The 19,992-nt window shown below is 40.8% G+C and overlaps 1 protein-coding gene across 1 annotated transcript in view; it reads left to right on the plus strand.

The window, feature by feature from the left end:
* The window catches only part of SERHL2 (serine hydrolase like 2), a gene marked incomplete at both ends in the record, with an annotated part of 881,593 nt that overhangs the window by 224,626 nt on the left and 636,975 nt on the right, over positions 1-19,992 (plus strand). Inside the window, one exon of the mRNA XM_082266295.1 lies at positions 12,035-12,109. Coding sequence (XP_082122421.1) covers positions 12,035-12,109 — 75 coding nt within the window. The remainder of the gene's footprint in view (positions 1-12,034; positions 12,110-19,992) is intronic.

Raw genomic sequence — 19,992 nt, forward strand, 5'->3', positions numbered from 1 at the left:
CATGTAATGTATATTTTTCCTTACCGGAGATTTGCTCCACAGCTTTTTGCAGGAGCCTGGGTGAGCGCCTTTTGGCGTCACTCCAGGCCCGCTGGAGATCCACCACAAGGGGCCGGAACTGGAATCTCCGCCGCAGCCTCATCCGGACACGACACATGATGTTGTGCTTTTGGTGAAGATGCATGTTTACCTTGTCATAACCCCAGAGGAGGAGGAGCTGCAGAAAGAGCAGTGTATGTTTGAGTCAAACTATGTCCAAAAAAGTACATTCTTCCAAAAACATGCTAGATCGTCTTTTAGATATTGTAGAACAAAGAATCCCATTTCTGGTGATACATATACATCGATGTCCAAATCTAGCTCCATGACATAGGTTGACCCACACTGGTGATTACCTCTACATGATATTTGCATTTTCTCAATTGTCCATTCAATACACACCTCAAAGTATCATAACAACATGTGGAGGCTTATACACATCACCATGGCTAGTGTTTGGGGAGGGGGGGGGGGTTGTAGCACATAGGCAGAAGCCACATTAGTAATCTGACAAGCAGATCCTGTCCCCACCCCCACAAACAAAAGTCTACTAAGTACTTTAGTTATGTCTTACTTAACACAATACATACTCATTGACCGGAGGGAGGGACATTTGAAATGTGGAGGGCCAAAGATAGGTGAATACAATTTTTTAAAACATAAATCCTACATCTCAAAGTCTCATAGACACAGAGATGAGTAAAGCCTTTAGGGGACTTCCCTGGAAGAATGTCCATGTCCAATCTATGGACACGCTTATTTAGGTTAGTAGTGACAGGGCGCCTAGAGATGTTAGATTACAGGGGAGCTCTGACATTCCCTGATCCCAACTGTTTGCCTATTTATTACTTCACAAAAGCAAAACAAGCAAGAAAGAGCACAATCTCTCTTGTTGCTTTGGAAGATGTTTTATTTGTAAGGTGTTTTATCATGTACATGCTAAAGTGCCTCTTGACACATCGTGGAATCTGTACCAATGTAATTTGTGGGATCACATGTTAGAGCTAACATCGAAGTCTCAACACAAATATACGTTCTTGATCAAGCTAATGATGTGTTGACACCCTTTTCACACTGGGATGACTTGTGTTATTACTTAGGCTGCCCATACACAATACAATTTGAATCTAATTGGCCTAACAAATTTGGATCAATTTAATGTGGCAGAATTATCCACACAATCACAGTCCAATCACACATAATCCTTTTTAAAGGTCCCCAGCAGAATTTGATGGCATAGTGGTTCACAGCAGTGCCATCGGATTCCAGTTAGATCTGTAAATTCCCAAAGCAATGGGATCTGGGGGTGTATTTAACTTGCAATGGACACCCCCATGGATTCACATATGGCAGTGTGAGATGCGTGTGCTGGGAATGTGATCCATTAAGACGCTGGCAAATCAGTGTTATCACATCAGTATCAAGTGAATATACACTATTGTGTTGCCTTTAGAGGTGATTTCTCCAATGCAATCCTTTGAAGACATGACCACTGACCAGTCCAGATTTTTGTGATCACTCATTCCATCTCAGGTGAACAAATTAGCTGCTGTCTGCACATCCATCTTATGATAGTGACTCTCAGACAAACCTTGCAGAGCTTGCAGTGTGTATGTATGTATTTAAGCCAAACATTATTTTCTCAATGTATTTAGGGAATATAATGTTTCTAATCTTGCATATATGAAAAGGGGTTATACATTTGTCTTTATCTAGACAGATTCCAAAGTGGTGTCATGGCAATCTGTAACAGATAATTGTGTATCATTTTGTCCAAAAGTAGAAACTAATAAAATCTATCTAGCTATCTATATCTAGCTATAGCTATCTATATAGATATCTATATAGATATAGATATATCTATCTATATATCTATATATATATAGTAGGGAACAGGTTCACATACAGGAAGTTTCTATAACAGGAAGCTTCTATCTCACGTCTAATAGGCAGGAAGTGCATGCGCATATCACTAGACAAAAAGGTACTTGCACACCCGCTAGATAAGCGACAAACCCCCCCCCCCCCCGCTGGCTAACTAACATCACGCACATTCGCGCGCACACACACACCCCCCCTTCCTCCTCACCTTGCACATGAATGCCACAATTTTGGCTGTAAAAAGAGCTGGTGCCATATTGCTCGGAATTGCTGGAGGACCTGTACAGTTTCCGGAAACGTGTGCACCCACAAATAGTGTCGTTTCTGGTTGCATTTACAAATGTGAGAACGCTGTTTATATTGTTAGCGAATTCGCAAAAAATAGTCACCTTACTCAACCATTCAGCATGTCTAACAAACATAGCAAAAAAAAACATAACATACATTTGTGGACACCAGAAAACTTTATTATTCATACACATGAAGACATTTTGAGAAGACATTTGAAACATGCCCGCCCAACACCATCAATGTTTATTACAAAGAGGATACACAGCTCAAACATTTCACATGACATATTTTTGGCACAGTCTCCACAGTATCTCACTGAAGCCACAGAATTTAAATTTTTTTACAAAAAAAACCTTTGTACAACATTTATACCATATACATCGACAAAGAGACAATAATCTTCAGATACATGTGCAGATTGACAGAACAATACACAATTATGTTAACACCAATAAATACTTACAGAGAGTCAAGTGGGCTATGTGTCTTTGTACATAACAGACAACACAGCCAAATCCCACCTCCATAAATAACAAAGGCCCCCAAATGTTAAACATAAAGCATGTCACACACAATATATTGGACCTCTTGCCAGGCCAAATCTTTGCTCCTGTCTGAGTGGTCTATATAAAATCAAGGAAAACACACACCCAGTAATGGTAACTCCCAGGCAAAAATTTAACTGTGTGTGTCCTGTGTGTTTTGGAGCATGCTCAGTTCCAAAAAAAAGGGAAATAGAAATGAGGAGAGAGAGAGAGACCTAAACAAACCAAATACATGTATGTATGTATGTGTGTATATATGTGAATTGAGAAATTTTTCTTTTCAAGTTTGCTATTCATTATTTATAATGTTTAGATACAGGAATATATACATATATATACAATTACATGAGAGAGCGAGAGAGAGAGAAATATATATTTAGGGAAACAATTGAAACACACCTTTTTTTATTTGGGAGTTGGGATTGTGAAGATTGAACCGATATCTAAGCCAACAATCTGACTCATCACTCATGAACATCCATAATCTTGGCGTGGCAATTATATCAGGCGTTCTTATGGGCGTTTTTGCTGGCGTTTTCACAGGCGTTTTGACATGCGTTTTTTGTGCAGGCATTTTTATATGGAATGACATGAAAAAGCCCCAAAAACAGACCACAACGCCTACATGTGAACGTAGCCCATTTTGGGGCGTTTGGGGGGATTTTTACAGCTCGAGGATCAACTCACAAAACAGCCAAAAAGTCAAATCCTATTCAGTTCAATGGCCCCTGTTCACATGTGAGCATTTTGACGGCATGAGGAAACGCCCAACGCTCACAAGAGGACACGACTTCGTTAATGCCAGTAAGGACTGAGAAATAGCACAATAATTAGGGAGTCTGCCTTCCTGCTGTAGGTTTGTAAGTTCGAATCCAGAATGAGCCCTCTGTATGGGCAACAATTGGAGGTCTCCAACCCTCCAAATGTTAGCATCAATACTTTTGCTCATGTTTGAAAAAGGCATGTGTATCACCAAACTTTTAATATAAAGACATTAACTAAATACAAAAGATGCCACATAAAGTCAATATCTAGCAATATTGAGAGCTAAAGCTATATTTGTTTGTTGGCCATACTTTGCTAATTAGCCAAGTATGGGGCTATATACCTACATATGTTAATAATCTTTATTTGAAATATGTTTTACATATATTTTTCTTCTATCTGAGTAAATGTTTCCCAATGTAATATTTTGTGGGATAACCTAGATAATGTGGAGGTTCTATATAAACACTGTAGATTTCACTGTTATTATTTCAGAGTTAGCAGGAAAGGTGTATGGAACGTGATGGTGTTTACTGAGGGATCCCTTGGTAGAAGTGTGCATGTTTTTCAAATCCGCCGCTTCTTTCCATTTTATATGGGCGCTACAGCGGATTTTTAGTTCGCATTCAAAAAATAGCGTGCCCAAATTCGCGAAAGCGGAAATTTTTGAGCCTAGTTGGCGTTGCGCATGCGCACATTGGCGCTCTTGCAGCTCGGGACTTGAGGAGCTGTTTTTACTTTTAATGTGGCAGACACTTTTGCAGATATCTCTCTTTCTAGGTCAGTTTTTGACATTTTTTAAAAGCTAGTCATATCCAAATTCATCTCCACACCTTCCACAGTGATTTGGGATTTTTGGGGGTACAGGGAAAAATTTGGCTAAACATTAGTCGAGCTTTTAGCTGACCTGTTTTTAAGTCGCGCTCTGACCTTGTAGCATCTTCATGAATCTAACACTAGGCGTTATTGGCCGCCCGCCGTACTTTGAATACCGATTTCAGACGTTCAGATTCGCCGGTTCGCAAAAATCCCGGCGTTTGCCAAATAGCGGTACTATGAATTAGGCCCTATGTGTGGCGAAAAAGAGGCACAGCACACCAACATCAAAACCTCATCCCAACTGTGAATTTTGGTGGTGGGGGCATCATGGTTTGGGGCTGCTTTGCTGCATCAAGGCCTGGACGGATTGCTATCATCGAAGGAAAAATGAATTCCCAAGTTTATCAAGACATTTTGCAGGAGAACTTAAGGCCATCTGTCTACCAGCTGAAGCTCAACAGAACATGGGTGTTGCAACAGGACAATGACCCAAAGCATAGAAGTAAATCAACAACAGAATGGCTCTAACAGAAGAAAATACGCCTTCTGAAGTGGCCCAGTCAGAGTCCTGACCTCAACCCGATTGAGATGCTGTGGCATGACCTCAAGAAAGCGATTCACACCAGACATCCCAAGAATATTGCTGAACTGAAACACTTCTGTAAAGAGGAATGGTCAAGAATTACTCCTGACCGTTGTGCACGTCTAATCTGCAACTACAGGAAACGTTTGGTTGAAGCTATTTCTGCCAAAGGAGGTTCAACGAGTTATTAAATCCAAGGGTTCACATACTTTTTCCACCTGCACTGTGAATGTTTACATGGTGTGTTCAATAAAAACATGGCAACGTTTCATTCTTTGTGTGTTATTAGTTTAAGCAGACTGTGATTGTCTGTCTATTGTTGTGACTTAGATGATGATGATCAGATCACATTTTATGACCAATTTGTGCAGAAATCCTTATAATTCCAAAGGGTTCACATACTTTTTCTTGCAGCTGTATATATGCCCCTTATAATATAACAATACCATAAAATTATTGCCAATACAATCACTACAATGAAAAATAATGTTTCATCAAGCTATTTTTAAATGAGCCCTTAAAAAAAAAAAAATATATATATATATATAATAATAATAAAACATCCTGATCTCTTGTCCATTGTTGAAATTGAGACAAGAATGACATCACTCTCATTATAACCCAGCCTGGCACCATGGCTAGTCCTTATCTTGGCGAGTTGGCCAGGCAATAATTAATTTGTGGGTCTGAGAAAGGATTTGCTGAGACTCTAAAATGTTCTGTATGAATCTTCACCCAAGGATAATGAACTTACATTCACCTCATGAGAAATATGGCTGCCAGGATGCCCATATAAGAATATGTGAAATAATATGTATGCACAGCTCAACAAGGGGTAGCATATGCTTGCCTCATGTCGAAGAAAAGGCCCCTTTTTCTTCAGCCTGGGGCAAACGTATGCACAGCCCAACATGGGGTAGCATACGCTTGCCTCATGCAGAAGAAAATTACCCTTTTTCCTCGGCCGGTGGCACTTGTATGCACATCCCAACAAGGGGTAGCATACTCTTGCCTCATGCGGAAGAAAAGGACCCTTTTTCCTCTGCCTGGGGCAAAAGTATGAACAGCCCAACAAGGGGTAGCATACATTTGCCTCTTGCAGAGGAAAAAGTACACTTGAACAATAGAGGAATGGGAGACATGAAAATAACTGATATAAATTTTAAAATGCTTTACTCCAAGAAAAAACATTTTTTACAAGGCAGAGCTGAAATGATCCACATTTATTTTATTTTTTTACACATATTGATTTTGCCATGACACTTCTCCACCTGGTGATATGAAATAAAAAATTTGCAAACTCATTACAGATTGTCATGACCTGTGGCGTTGACCGCAAGTCCATAAATTGCACTCGCTGACTTGGGTTTCGGGGGGTTCCGGTTCAACAGTGCTTTTCTCCTTCTGCAGGAAGTTGTGGAGAATGCAGCATGCCAATTGATGCCAATGCAAAACGCTGCTAAAGGCGTGTTTTTGACGCTGCTTTTTCCTGGCATCAGAATATAGCTATGTAGCTTGTTTTTTCAGATGCCCTGTGTGCATGAGGCCAAAGAGTTAACTAGGGGTTTGATCAGGGGGTGAAATGTGTACTGGTGTCAGTGCAGTGCTTATGTGCTCACAGTGGATGCACTCTCCTCGCTCGCTGAAACCGAAAAGGGCTCCAGGAGGGGAGATTGCATTATTTTCTGTGCCTGTGTTTACATTACACAGGCACAGGACATTCTGCGATTCACTTGGACCGTTCAGCAGGTCCAGGCTATAAATCATTAGCCTGGACAAGTGATTACTTCTGGAACTAATGCGATCACCGCCGGATCAGCAGGTACGAGCGACGTACAGGTACATGGATTTGCGAAGCCGAGCCAACCTTGCCGCAGTGAATCTGCGGTTGGTGGTCGGCAAGTGGTTAAACTAACATTTAGTTTTGACACTAAAGAGATCACTTTCTTAGATCTGAATGTCTTCATTATAGGAAACCATCTATCCACACAAAAGTTTAGAAAATAAACAGTGGCCCAGGGCGCATGCGTGAAGTCGGCGGAGACAGACCTGTCTCACAGAAGCTCCACGGCTCTTGAGGTATCACGGCCAGATAATACACCCGGCTACCAAATTACCTTAAAAAGCACTGCCTGCCCCTTCTGCCACACTGGGAAACCCGACATAGTATATGGCAGGGCCCACCCACGGACAAAACCAAAGATAGGTAAGAAGAATTTTCCTGTCAGGACAGTTTCAAAGATGTCCCCCGCCTCCATCTTCTCCCTCACTCATTTCTCGTGCTGCCAAGCATACACAGCCACCACAGTTAGACTGCGGTGAGTCTGATTCAGATTTCAGTGCTACTCCATTAATTTTACCGCCAGACTTTTTACATCCTAATATCATTAAGCAATTTGAGAAAATGCTGCAAAAGGCTTTAAAACAGACATCTGACCATATAACTGAAAGCCTGACCAGGGAGATTTTTGAGCTGGGCCAGCGCACTACTGACTTAGAAAACAAAATGGATGACTTAAAAATAAACACACAGTCTTGTTTGAACCTTAAAGAGGAACATATTATTTTACCAAATCGTCCTGAAGGACTTTGAAAACAGAGCGCGCCGCCCTAATCTCCGCATTCGGGAGACAATTATTGACCTCCATTCTACTATGATTGTGCTGTTTCAAGAGCTGCAACCATCAATCCCTGTTGAACCCCTGGAGGTTAACCGGGTTCACAGAGTACTAACAACACTTAAGCGTGAAGGACCACCTCGTGATATAATCGCAAAATTCCATTTATTTCGTACCAAAGAACAACTATTGGCTGCTGCACGGGATAGAGAATCTCTTACTTTTCAAGCACACCCTTACCAACGTTTTACTGACCTTTCCCCAATCACAGTCGCCAAAAGGTGTGCACTTAAACCTCTCCTTTAAATCCTCCAGCGTAACCAAGTACCCTATCAATGGGGCTTTCCGTTCTCAGTGCGATTTACTTATCAGAACACTAAATACACTTGCCGTTCTTCAGACAAATTGCAAAATACTTTACAAGATCTATATCTGATGGAGAGATTGGTGGCTCCTGATGCTCATTGCCGACATTCTGCATCCTATTCTCACAAGAATCTTCCATTAATAAGGGCAACAGTGGTCGAAAAAGTTCTTCTAAACAAATTAGCTTCCTCTCTCCTACTACTGATCCTGCGGATGCTATGGACTGATGGCCTTTTTCTTTTCCACAATGAATCCTCTCTCTCCTGTGTGTTCAGACCTCTTTTTTTTGAACACTTGGTAATTGGTAATATTACCACCCCCCTTTTCTTTTTCTTTAAATATATTTCATGGTTACTCATTTATATGCCACTAAATTGGTTAAGCGTTTAACATAAACATTAGTTTAACATAAATATACATTGATTTTTATTTATAACAATCAAGATGTTGCTGTTCCCGCATCAATGCAACTGGTCTGAATGCGCAGGGAAAGATGTTTTTGAGCACACAGTGAAATCTAACGAGGTAATTCTCCACATGAAGTAGGGCTGTTTGTTTTTTTTTTTTTGTCCCCAGCCCAGCCCCACCCCCATGCATCTCATGGTTATTCATCTATATTCCAATAAACTGATTATGAGTTGCATCAATTTCAATATAAACATATTGTTGATTGTTGTTTATATATCGGTCTAGGTGTTGCTGTACCAGTGCAATGGGGTGGTTTTTTGGGGTTTTTGTTTTTTGCCCCCCACCCCTTTAATTTACACCTTATGATTACCTAATGGTACATAGTCTATGGAGTCGTGTTGCACACGATTAGTTTGTCATGTATTGGAAAGGGGTCTACATATGTGTTTTATGTGTATGTACAGTGTGTGTATATGTATGTATATATATATATATATATATACAGTATATATATATGTGTGTGTGTGTTGATGTAATCAATAGCCCTATATATAGAGAAAGATGTAGTAGTTATAGGATGCATACAAGTGACTGATTAACAATACTCTCACTGATATGATGTAATCAATTGCCCTATAGATGAGATGTGCTGGTTATAGGATGTACGCAAGTGACCGATTATCAATAATCTTCCTGATATGATGTAATCAATAGCCCTATAGATAGGGAAAGATGTAATGGGTATACAGTATACGCAATGACCTGATATGATGTAATTGATAGTCCTATTTACTTGGGCAAAAAAGTATTTAGTCAGCCACCAATTGTGCAGGTTCTCCCACTTAAAAAGATGAGAGAGAGTTTTTATCATAGGTACACTTCTACTATGAGAGAGAGAATGGGGGGAAGAATCCAGGAAATCACATTGTAGGATTTCTAATGAATTAATTGGTAAATTCCTCTGTAAAATAAGTATTTGGTCACCTACAAACAAGCAAGATTTCTGGCGCCCTAGACCTATAACCTTTTCTTTAAGGGCTCTTTCACACAGTATGTCCGTCGGACGGACTTCGTTTATCGATCCCCCGCTGAGGAGGAGGATGACAGCTGTTCTCCGCACACACACAGCTGTCAGTTCCCCTTACATCTCTATGGGAGAATTGGATGGGAACGGACCGTGGGTCCATTCTCATCCGATCCGCTGGACGGATGGAAAATAGGGTTTCCATCTGTCCAGATTTCACGGATCCAATCGGATGTCAGCGGACATGTCTCCGCTGACATCCAATGCCCCATAGGGATGCATGGGGGGACCGTTCAGATCCGCCAAAAAAACTGACAGGCAGATCTGAACGGTCCCCCTGTGTGAAAGGGGCCTAAGAGGCTCCTCTGTCCTCCACTTGTTACCTGTATTAATGGCCCCTGTTTGAACTTATCAGTATAAAAGACACCTGTCCACAACCTCAAACAGTCACACTTCAAACTCCACTATGGCCAAGACAAAAGAGCTGTCTAAGGACACCAAGCAGCTTGGTGTGAAGAAATCAACTGTGGGAGCAATTAGAAAATGGAAGACATACAAGACCACTGATAATCTTCCTCGGTCTGGGGCTCCACGCAAGATCTCACCCCGTGGGGTCAAAATGATCACAAGAACGGTGAGCAAAAATCCCAGAACCACACGGGGGGACCTAGTGAATGAACCACAGAGAGCTGGGACCAAAGTAACAAAGGCTACCATTAGTAACACACTACGCCGCCAGGGACTCAAATCCTGCAGTGCCAGACATGCCCCCCCTGCTTAAGCCAGTACATGTCCGGGCCCATCTGAAGTTTGCTAGAGAGCATTTGGATGATCCAGAAGAGGATTGGGAGAATGTCATATGGTTAGATGAAACCAAAGTAGAAATTGTTGGTAAAAACTCAACTTGTGGTGCTTGGAGGAGAAAGAATGCTGAGTTGCATCCAAAGAACACCATACCTACTGTGAAGCATGGGGGTGGAAACATCATGCTTTGGGGCTGTTTTTCTGCAAAGGGACCAGGACGACTGCAAAGGAAAGAATGAATGGGGCCATGTATTGTGAGATTTTGAGTGAAAACCTCCTTCCATCAGCAAGGGCATTGAAGATGAAACGTGGCTGCGTCTTTCAGCATGACAATGATCCCAAACACACCGCCTGGGCAACGAAGGAGTGGCTTTGTAAGAAGCATTTCAAGGTCCTGGAGTGGCCTAGCCAGTCTCCAGATCTCAACCCCATAGAAAACCTTTGCAGGGAGTTGAAAGTCCGTGTTGCCCAGCCCCAAAACATCACTGCTCTAGAGGAGATCTGCATGGAGGAATGTGCCAAAATACCAGCAACAGTGTGTGAAAACCTTGTGAAGACTTACAGAAAACGTTTGACCTCTGTCATTGCCAACAAAGGGTATATAACAAAAGTATTGAGATGAACTTTTTGTTATTCACCAAATACTTATTTTCCACCATAATTTGCAAATAAATTCTTTGAAAATGAGACAATGTGATTTTCTGGATTTTTTTTTTCACATTTTGTCTCTCATAGTTGAAGTATACCTATGATGAAAAATACAGCCCTCTCTCATCTTTTTAGGTGGGAGAACTTGCACAATTGGTGGCTGACTAAATACTTTTTTGCCCAACTGTATATAGAGATCTATATATGGTACATGGTCTATGGTATGCACTACTGAATATACTTATCACTATCTGATCTCTGAACTTGTAAAAAGCACAAATCTCTCTACCTCCCTGCTACAAATGTTTCATTGGCACTGCACTGTCTGACAAACTGCAAAGAAACTATTCTCTCCCTGTTTCAAACATGTTCCTTTCCCTCCCTACACTGCTAGGAATGTCTCTCTGCACTGCCTGACAAATGCTAAAAAAAAAAAAAGCTATTCTCGCCCTGCCTCAAACGCGTTCCTTTCCCTGTCTCCTCGGCCGCACAATCACACTACATGCTGCGGCTGCGCGGGCAGCCTTTATGTAATGTGGGGCGTGTACTTGGACTCTGAGCCATGATTGGCTAAAGGCAGCCTGCCTTTAGTCCAATCATGGCAGAGATCATTTGATTGTCTAAAGAATGAGGTCAGGGTGCATGCTTTGGCCAATCACAGACGTGCTGCATGCGCAGTGCATTATGGGATCTTGAATTTCCAGCGAAGAAGCACATTTGTTCGTCATTCGATGAAAGATCAAACGACCGATGTTCGAGTCGGAGTTAGCTTCGTCTCGAACTCGAAGCTCATCCATAATTGTCACTATAAACAAATTTATTGTATGTGGTGATGCATACATTCAGGATTTTTTTTTCATTATGAACACTTAGAGAAGCGCACTGGTATTTTTATTTTTTGCACTCTTGTGCTTAGACTCACTGGGTTGCAGCTCTCTTTCACTCATTCATTATTTTTGTTGATTTAAATAATAATTTTTTTTTTTATTACTGTATGGAGACAAGTGGAGATTCTTCTTTTTAAGCTTTTTTTTAATTTACAGCATTTTTCACACCTGCCTAAAACGTTTGCACGGCACTGTATATATAGAAAATAAGTATTCAAGTTTTATAATAATTTTAATATTTATTTGTTAAAAATGAAAGTGTATGCTCCCAATTGTTCTTTCATGTTAAGGAATTTGAAAATTATGCCTCTTTCCTTGAATTTGCTTACACATACCTGTGTCTTTTTTATTCATAGTTTGCATCTGTATTTCCTGAACTAGTACGGCACCTGGTACTTCTGGATTCTTATGGATTCTTTCCACTTCACTCGGTAGGAAAAGATCTTTATTATTACCTTTTATGAATTGATTAATTTTAAATTTTTAAAGTGTTAATTCACCTTCAGCACTAAAAATGCAATTCCTTCAAACAGCATGCCTAGTATTGATGACAATCTTAATTTTTTTGTAAAAGCTCCTTACCCCTGTCTTCTAGGTATTTCATTATCTGAGTGATTTTAAAAAATGCACTAAAAACTTTTATTCCTTTTTCCTTCTGGCAATGTGATACATTTTAGCATTGCCAAAGCGATTGGGTGCTGTCTTGTAGGCCTCTCTGTGTTGGTAACAGTAAAAGGAGGTGATCTGCATACAGCCGAGAACTTTACTCCAGTGTCATGAGGGTAGGTCCAGGTGCTGAGGAGAAATCTAGAGCTACAGCCAGTTCATTGATGTCAAAATAAAGACCAGTGCTTACAAATCATACCCCCTCACAAGTTAGTTCATAAAGTGTCCTGTTGAAGAAATCTTCAAAACCTGTTGTGTTCTATAAAGTGACTCCAAGGATATACAGTATCTCACAGAAGTGAGTACACCCCTTACGTTTTTGTAAGTATTTTATTCTATCTTTTCATGTGACAACACTGAAGAAATGACACTTTGCTACAATGTAAAGCAGTGGGTGTACAGCTTTTATAACAGTGTAAATTTGCTGTCCCCTCAAAATACTTCAACACACAGCCATTCATGTCTAAACCACTGGCAACAAAAGTGAGTATACCCCTAATCGAAATTGTCTCAGGTGTGATTTGGGAGAAGGTGTGTTAAATTTGGTGTTATCGCTCTCACTCTCTCATACTGGTCACTGGAAGTTCAACATGGCACCTCATGGCAAAGAACTCTCTGAGAATCCAAAAAAAAAGAATTGTTGCTCTATATGAAGATGGCCTAGGCTATAAGAAGATTGCCAAAACACTGAAACTGAGCAGCAGCACGGTGGCCAAGACCATAGAGCGGTTTAACAGGACAGGTTCCACTCAGAACAGGCGTCGCCATGGGCGACCAAAGAGGTTGAGTGTACGTGTTCAGCATCATATCCAGAGGTAGTTTTTGGGTGGGGAGTCAGCCTGTCAGGGCTCAGACTTTACGCCACACACTGCATCAAATTAGTCTGCGTGGCTGTCATCCCAGAAGGAAGCCTCTTCTAAAGATGATGCACAAGAAAGCCTGCAAGCAGTTTGCTGAAGACAAACAGACTAAGGACATGGATTACTAAAACCATGTTCTGTGGTCTGGTTAGACCAAGATAAATTCATTTGGTTCAGATGGTGTCAAGCGTGTGTGGTGCCACCAATTGAGGAGTACAAAGACAAGTGTGTCTTGCCTACAGTCAAGCATGGTGGTGGGAGTGTCTATGGCTGCATGAGTGCTGCCGGAACTGGGGAGCTACAGTTCATTGAGGGAAACGTGAATGCCAACATTGTACTGTGACATACTGAAACCGAGCATTATCCTCTCCTTTCGGAGACTGGGCAGTATTCCAGCATGATACCGACCCCAAACACGCCTCCAAGGCAACCACTGGCTTGCTAAAGAAGTTGCATGTCTACAGACCTAAACCCTTTTGAGCATCTGTGGGGCATCCTCAAACAGAAGGTGGAGGACCGCAAGGTCTCGAACAGCCATCAGCTCCGTGATGTCATTATGGAGGAGTGGAAGAGCACTTCAGTGGCAACCTGTAAAGCTCTGGTGAACTCCATGCCCAAGAGGGTTAAGGCAGTGCTGGAAAATAATAATGGCCACACAAAATATTGACATTTTGGGCCTAATGTGGACACTTTCACTTATAGGGATGTAATATATAATTAAATATTTACTTAAAACATGAGGGGTGTACTCACTTTTGTGAGATACTGTACATGCAAAAATCCCCAGAAAATCATAAACGCAAATATAGTGTAATATCACTTTAGACCACTTTGGTGAATAGTGGGATTGAAAACACATTTTCATGGTGATCACAAGGAAACATATGGGTTTGCATGTCAGTGTGAGTGGATAAGGCACTATAGCGAACGTCATTTAACCACTTCTGGACCGGAAGGTTTTGCCCCCTTAATGACCAGGCCTTTTTTTGTGATTCGGCACTGTGTTACTTTAACTGACAATTGCACGGTATGCGACGCTGTACCCTAATAAAATTGATGTACTTTTTTTTACCACAAATAGGGCTTTCTTTTGATGGTATTTGATCACCTGTGCAATTTTCATTTATTGCGCTATAAACAAAAAAGTGCGACAATTTTAGAAAAAAAAAAATATATATATATATTTTTCACTTTCTGCTATATAACATTCCCAAAAAAAATTGAAAATCTATTTTTTCATCCTTTTAGGTCAATTTGTATTCTGCTACATATTTTTGGTAAAAAAAAAATCCCAATAAGTGTATTTCAATTGGTTTGCGCAAAAAAATTATCGCTAGGGGAAAGATTTATGTAATTTTTATTTATTTATTTTTTTACTAGTAATTTTTAGCGGGACTGCGACATTGTTGCGGACAGATTTGACCCCTAACTTTACACTTTTAGGGGGGACCAGTGACATTACTACAGTAATCAGTGCTAAAAATATGCACTGTTACTGTAATAATGACACTGGCAGGGAAGGGGTTAACCCAGGGGCGATCAAAGGGTTAAGTGTGAGCCTAGGGGAGTGTTTAACTGTATGGGGGAGGGGCTTGTGGAATCAACCCAGAGACCGGTGATCCTAAATAGGAGGATCACAAGCTCTCTGTGTTCATTTCAGAGAGAACAACGGTCTGCTGTGTTTACAACAGCAGACCGTCAGGTACAGCGGTTCGCGCAGCCGAGCCAGCCTGCTGCAGTATATCTGTGACGGGCAGTTGGCAAGTGGGTGAAAGCAGTATTAAACTATATTTGCATTTTTATTTTTTTTGAGGATTTTGCGTGGGGTGAGTGGTGGAGGACAGCACACGTGGTGGAATTCAGATTGGGTTTCAAGGGAAACCCATGTTGTAGGCTCATTTATTGTGAGTAGTAATATTCTTTTTTCCATAAAAAAAAATAAAACTTATCCCCCCTCTCATAACCATTGCTTTACCTCTGCCTTTCACCTTTCCCACTTTCAACTGCACCCTGTGCAATTACTTCTGATGATTCGGCTATACCCAGATGAATGCTCGACCAGTGAACTTATTTCTACCCCATGTAAACATATCACACACTCACTTAGATACCCAACTAAGCATATGATAAGGAAAAATTATTTCTGGGTTTCTCTAAACACTTGACAGAAGATTTTTCCTAGTGATAAGTAATGCACCATATGTTGATTTACAATATTTTAACCATTGAGGGACTAGGTCCCCCGGTTTGGAATTGATCCCCGGGTGGATCACAAGTTTTCATAACCATTACGTTCTTAAGTAATTATTTAAGACTTCTGTCTGTTCTGTACTTAAAAGTGCCTTGTGTTCTTATAAAATTTGTAGGATTCTGCTGTATTCTTAATAAATTTTTCAATAAAATCTTTATGGAAAAAAAAAATAGAAAAATATCCATTTTGGAGGTGAGGGAGGAGGACGATTTTTCCCCAAGAAGGGACAATTTATATAGGAATTGAAGAAAACGACTCAATAGTATTGTGTGAAAGGCTTATTTTATAAACTGGAGGGTAAAAGTATACAAAGAGGAGCACATGAGTGGAATATGGGGATGTGTTAATACACCAGTTTAATGTGAGCTAATTTTATGTTTGTTGTGCATTACCCATATGGAGTGGAACATACTAACTACACTATATAGTCTCCTTTTTTTTTTTCTTTAGAGTTTGGTATCCCGTCGATTTGGATTTTGATCAAAGACTCAAGAAATAAAATAAGCGACGGTTTTTGAACAGATGGACTTTATTGAATACAAAGGGTTTAAAAATTTCTTCCAGAAGGTCACTTTTTTTACTAATTTGTGAGGGGTATTCATTTTTAGGCGCTGGTCTTTATATTGATGCCTTTTGCTGGGGTGGCTGGGGAGGTTCTTCAGCTGCTGTAATTATTTGGGGGATTACAACTCTAGTGTGCTGATACTTAACATTAGTTTATTGATGTAAATGTTGGAAGAGAGTTGGACTTAAGCCATCTTGGAAGAAGCGGTGGGCTAATATGTTGAAATGGGGCCAGGTGTCAGATAGAAATCATGTGGACATCCCTGGGAGGAAGGTCAGGCTGTGTTGTACAAGTGTAAGGGGCCTGGGTTCAAGGAAAGCTGGAATTTCTTACATACCTCGCCAAAACAGGCTAAGATTGCGTTAATTAGAGGGTGATCTTTTATGGCCTGAGAAATTTGAGAAAAGAGAATCCAGGATGTGAGTCTTAGAGGGATTGGTGGGAAGGAATCCTCTAGCTTGACCCAATCTTTACTATTGTCATGAACCGACCAGTCTACAATTCTGTATAAGTGGCAGCCTCGGTAATAATTCCTGAGGTCTTTCGTTTTGGATTTTGTCAATTCAAAGCTTATCCTGGGGCATTTTCCTTTCCAAATGAATTTTCTACAGAGCTGTTTATATGTCTGGAAGAAAGTCGGAGGAATTTTATTCTTCTTAGTTTGTAGCATATATAAGATGCAGGGGGAGAATGTTCATCTTCAGAATAGCATCCCATTTAGGCAAGTCCTCCGAGATAGAGCGTAGTAAAGGGAAGTGATTATTTGCATATAAATCTGACCAATGTGTTGTTAGTGGGATTCCTAGATATTTGATTGCGTCAGTTTTCCAAATAAATGGGAAATTAGTCTTGCATTGGGCTATTATTTATTTTGGAAGGGTAACATTGAGGGCATGAGACTTGGTAAAGTTGATTTGGAGATTGGATAGGCGGCGGAAAGATTTGAAATCTTTTAGAAGATTCGGGATAGATGTGAGTGGATCTTTTAGGAAAAGTAGAACGTAGGTGGTGAAGGCCGCTGATTTATAGGTCCGATCTGCAATGGATATTACTTTTATGTTCTCATTGGTTCATAAGTGAAGTAGAAGGGGTTCTATGGTCAGCACGAATAGGATAGGTGTAAGTGGGCATCCTTGTCTCATTCCATGACGGATGGGGAAAGCGTTTGACAAGTGCCCATTGACTCGGACCCTGGCAGTCGGTGTAGTACTTAGAAACATGATAAAGTTGAACGTTCAGTTTTTGAGCCCGACCTGACAGAGAACGGCTCCCATATAGTCCCAGGCCAGCCTGTCAAACGCCTTCTCTGCATCCAGGGATAGACAGAAACCTTTGTGATTCTGGGTGGTAAGCCAGTGGTGGAGGTTATGCATTTTGATAGTGTTGTCCCTGGCCTCCCTGCCTGGTATGAACCCCACTAGATCTTTTCCTATTAGTGACGGTAGAAGTGGCATGGGGCGGTTGGCTAATATTTTTGCAAAAAGTTTGAATTTACATTTAGAAAAGAGATCGGTCTATAATTGGTGACAGAAGTAACGTCTTCTCTATCTTTGGGTATGGCCGTGATGTGTGCTTCTAGAAGTCTGTGGAAGGTAAAGTAGATAATGGGATGTGGTTAAATGCTTTTAGAAATGGAGTTGTGAGAATGTCAGCGAATGTTTTGAAATACGCTGCTATCAACCCGTCTGGGCTGGGGCTTTTGCCTATTTTAAGTTGTTTTATCGCTCTTTTCAATTTTTCTTCAGATAACGGTTCATCTAAGTTACGTGGGTCATCTATAGAGATATGCTTAGGGCTGTATTTCCTTAGAAAGTCCTTAATGAGTGTGTTTCTTGTATTAAGACCCATAGAGCCAGCTGAGAGTTGGGGTAAGTTGTACAGGTCAGTGTAATATCTTTCAAAGTGGGAGACTATGTCAGTGATGTATACACTAGATCGTCATTTTGGGTCTTTAATACTGTGAATGTTGGTGTTCGCTTTCTTAACTTGGATGGCTCTAGCGGATAGTCTCTAACATTTGTTCCCTTGTTCATAAAAAAGTTTTTGGGTCAGTATGTGTTTGCATCGGGTTCTACAGTTTAGTTCCTCAAGTAGAGCTTTTCTCGCCTGGGTGAGTTATTTTCAAATAGTTTTTTATGAAAACTTTATGAGGGTAAAATACAAGGAAAATTCTTGTGTTTCCATTGACTGCAGAAATGTTCTCAGCCACCTCACAGGACTGCTATAAATAGAGCCCTATAAACGTGAGGGTAAAAGCGTCTCCCCAGCCATAAATCACTGATCTTGTAATATTGCCGCCATGCTTCCATCTCCTGGAAACACAAGAATTTTAGGGTTTGGCTCTTTCCAGACAGAATACAAGCAAAACCCAGCCAGTACGGTTGTTGCCATTGTGGCCCACTCCCATCTCCTCCATACTTGCATTCAATCATCAAATGACAAGTCAATTGACAGTAATGATTTCTTTATCGCGCTAACCCGCCCCTGAAGAAGCTTTGTATAGCGAAACATGTCGGGCAAGGAGTCAAGTGGAGGCCTCACAGACTCACAGCCTCACACTAATATAAGGAGGATCTTACTTGTCAAAATAATTTTGAATTGTTATTACTCTTTTGGTTATGTATTGATTTTCTGTATGTCTGTGTAATGTCAATGTGTAAATTTCATTGTTTTTTTAGACAACATTAAATAAGTCTTTTTTATACAAATGTATGAGTAGTTATACAACTCCGAGTATGATACCAGTAAAGTCCCCCTAAGCCCACACTCTACCCATTCCCAACAGCAGGAATTGGTATTACTAGACTAGTATTTGGTATTTGATGGTATGTCCTGTGGTGGCCGTGATATCCCATAGACCCAGACACCCCATTGGGGAACAAACTGTGCCCATGGGCCTGGGACGATGCAACCAAACCCCAAGATCTTATCAAAGATATCAGAGCAAGAAACCAACTTGGGTAGATAAGGCATATTCCATTCTTAAGTCAGGTTACACCATATATCAAAAGATAAACAAACTTCCAATTAGTCAATTCCTGCACCATCATCCTAGAGATAATAGTCAAAAAATGCGTAGGCTGTAAAGAGGGCTATATCAGTGCTGAACCAGCCGCTATGAGAGACAGAGATCAGACAGAAAGGTATATAAAAAATATACTTTTATTGAGAATACATTTAGTAAAATCCTGTACAGCAGTAGTACAGTTTAAACAAAGACCAACATGCACATAAAGACAATAGACATATGTGGACCTCTTAGTAACACCCTACCCACACCCAGCCCCACACAGGTACATAAAGAAATGCCCTATAGTGGCGCAAGGTAAGGGTGTCCAATGCATTTCGCCTACTCTGCTTCTTCAGGGAAGGGTAGGTGTAGAGGATTCACAATATTGTTATAAAATCAAAGATGGTCCCATATATATAGAGAGAGGAACAAAAGGCTGCCTATAAGCGCTTCAGAAGCTGAGTCGTCCTTGCAAGGGATCGAATCACATTTATTTCAAAGCTCTTTATAAGGCCGGTTTGTACTGTTTGTCTTCAACAGAGGAATGAGTTAACCTAGAATCACTAGGGCCTTGGGAGAAACTTCTATCCACCGTGGTCCAAATAAAGGCATGGAGAGGGGCTAAGGCATATAATCGCACCACATATACAACTAGAGCCCTTAATCACTGGTCAATACCAAACCCTTCAATGATGTCCCTCTCCAGGGAATCTTAAAGAATCTGGAAAAGGCTGCTGTAAACTGAATTGGTCTTATGGGTAAACTATATTAGCAAACCTTAGAGTGTGCTGATGAGCCCCTAAGTATAGTCAAGAGAAGTATCTTCAGCCCATCCAGTCTGCTCTCGCAGCAAGGCCCAGATAAGTCCCTCGTGCTCCCGATAGACGGCGGGGCTGAGCAGCAGGCGGATCCATCATTGCCCCTGTGCTGGACAAACAAGATTAAGTACTTGGGAATCTACA

This window comes from Pelophylax lessonae (assembly GCF_965119305.1).
Source record: "Pelophylax lessonae genome assembly, chromosome: 8".
NCBI lineage: Eukaryota > Metazoa > Chordata > Amphibia > Anura > Ranidae > Pelophylax > Pelophylax lessonae.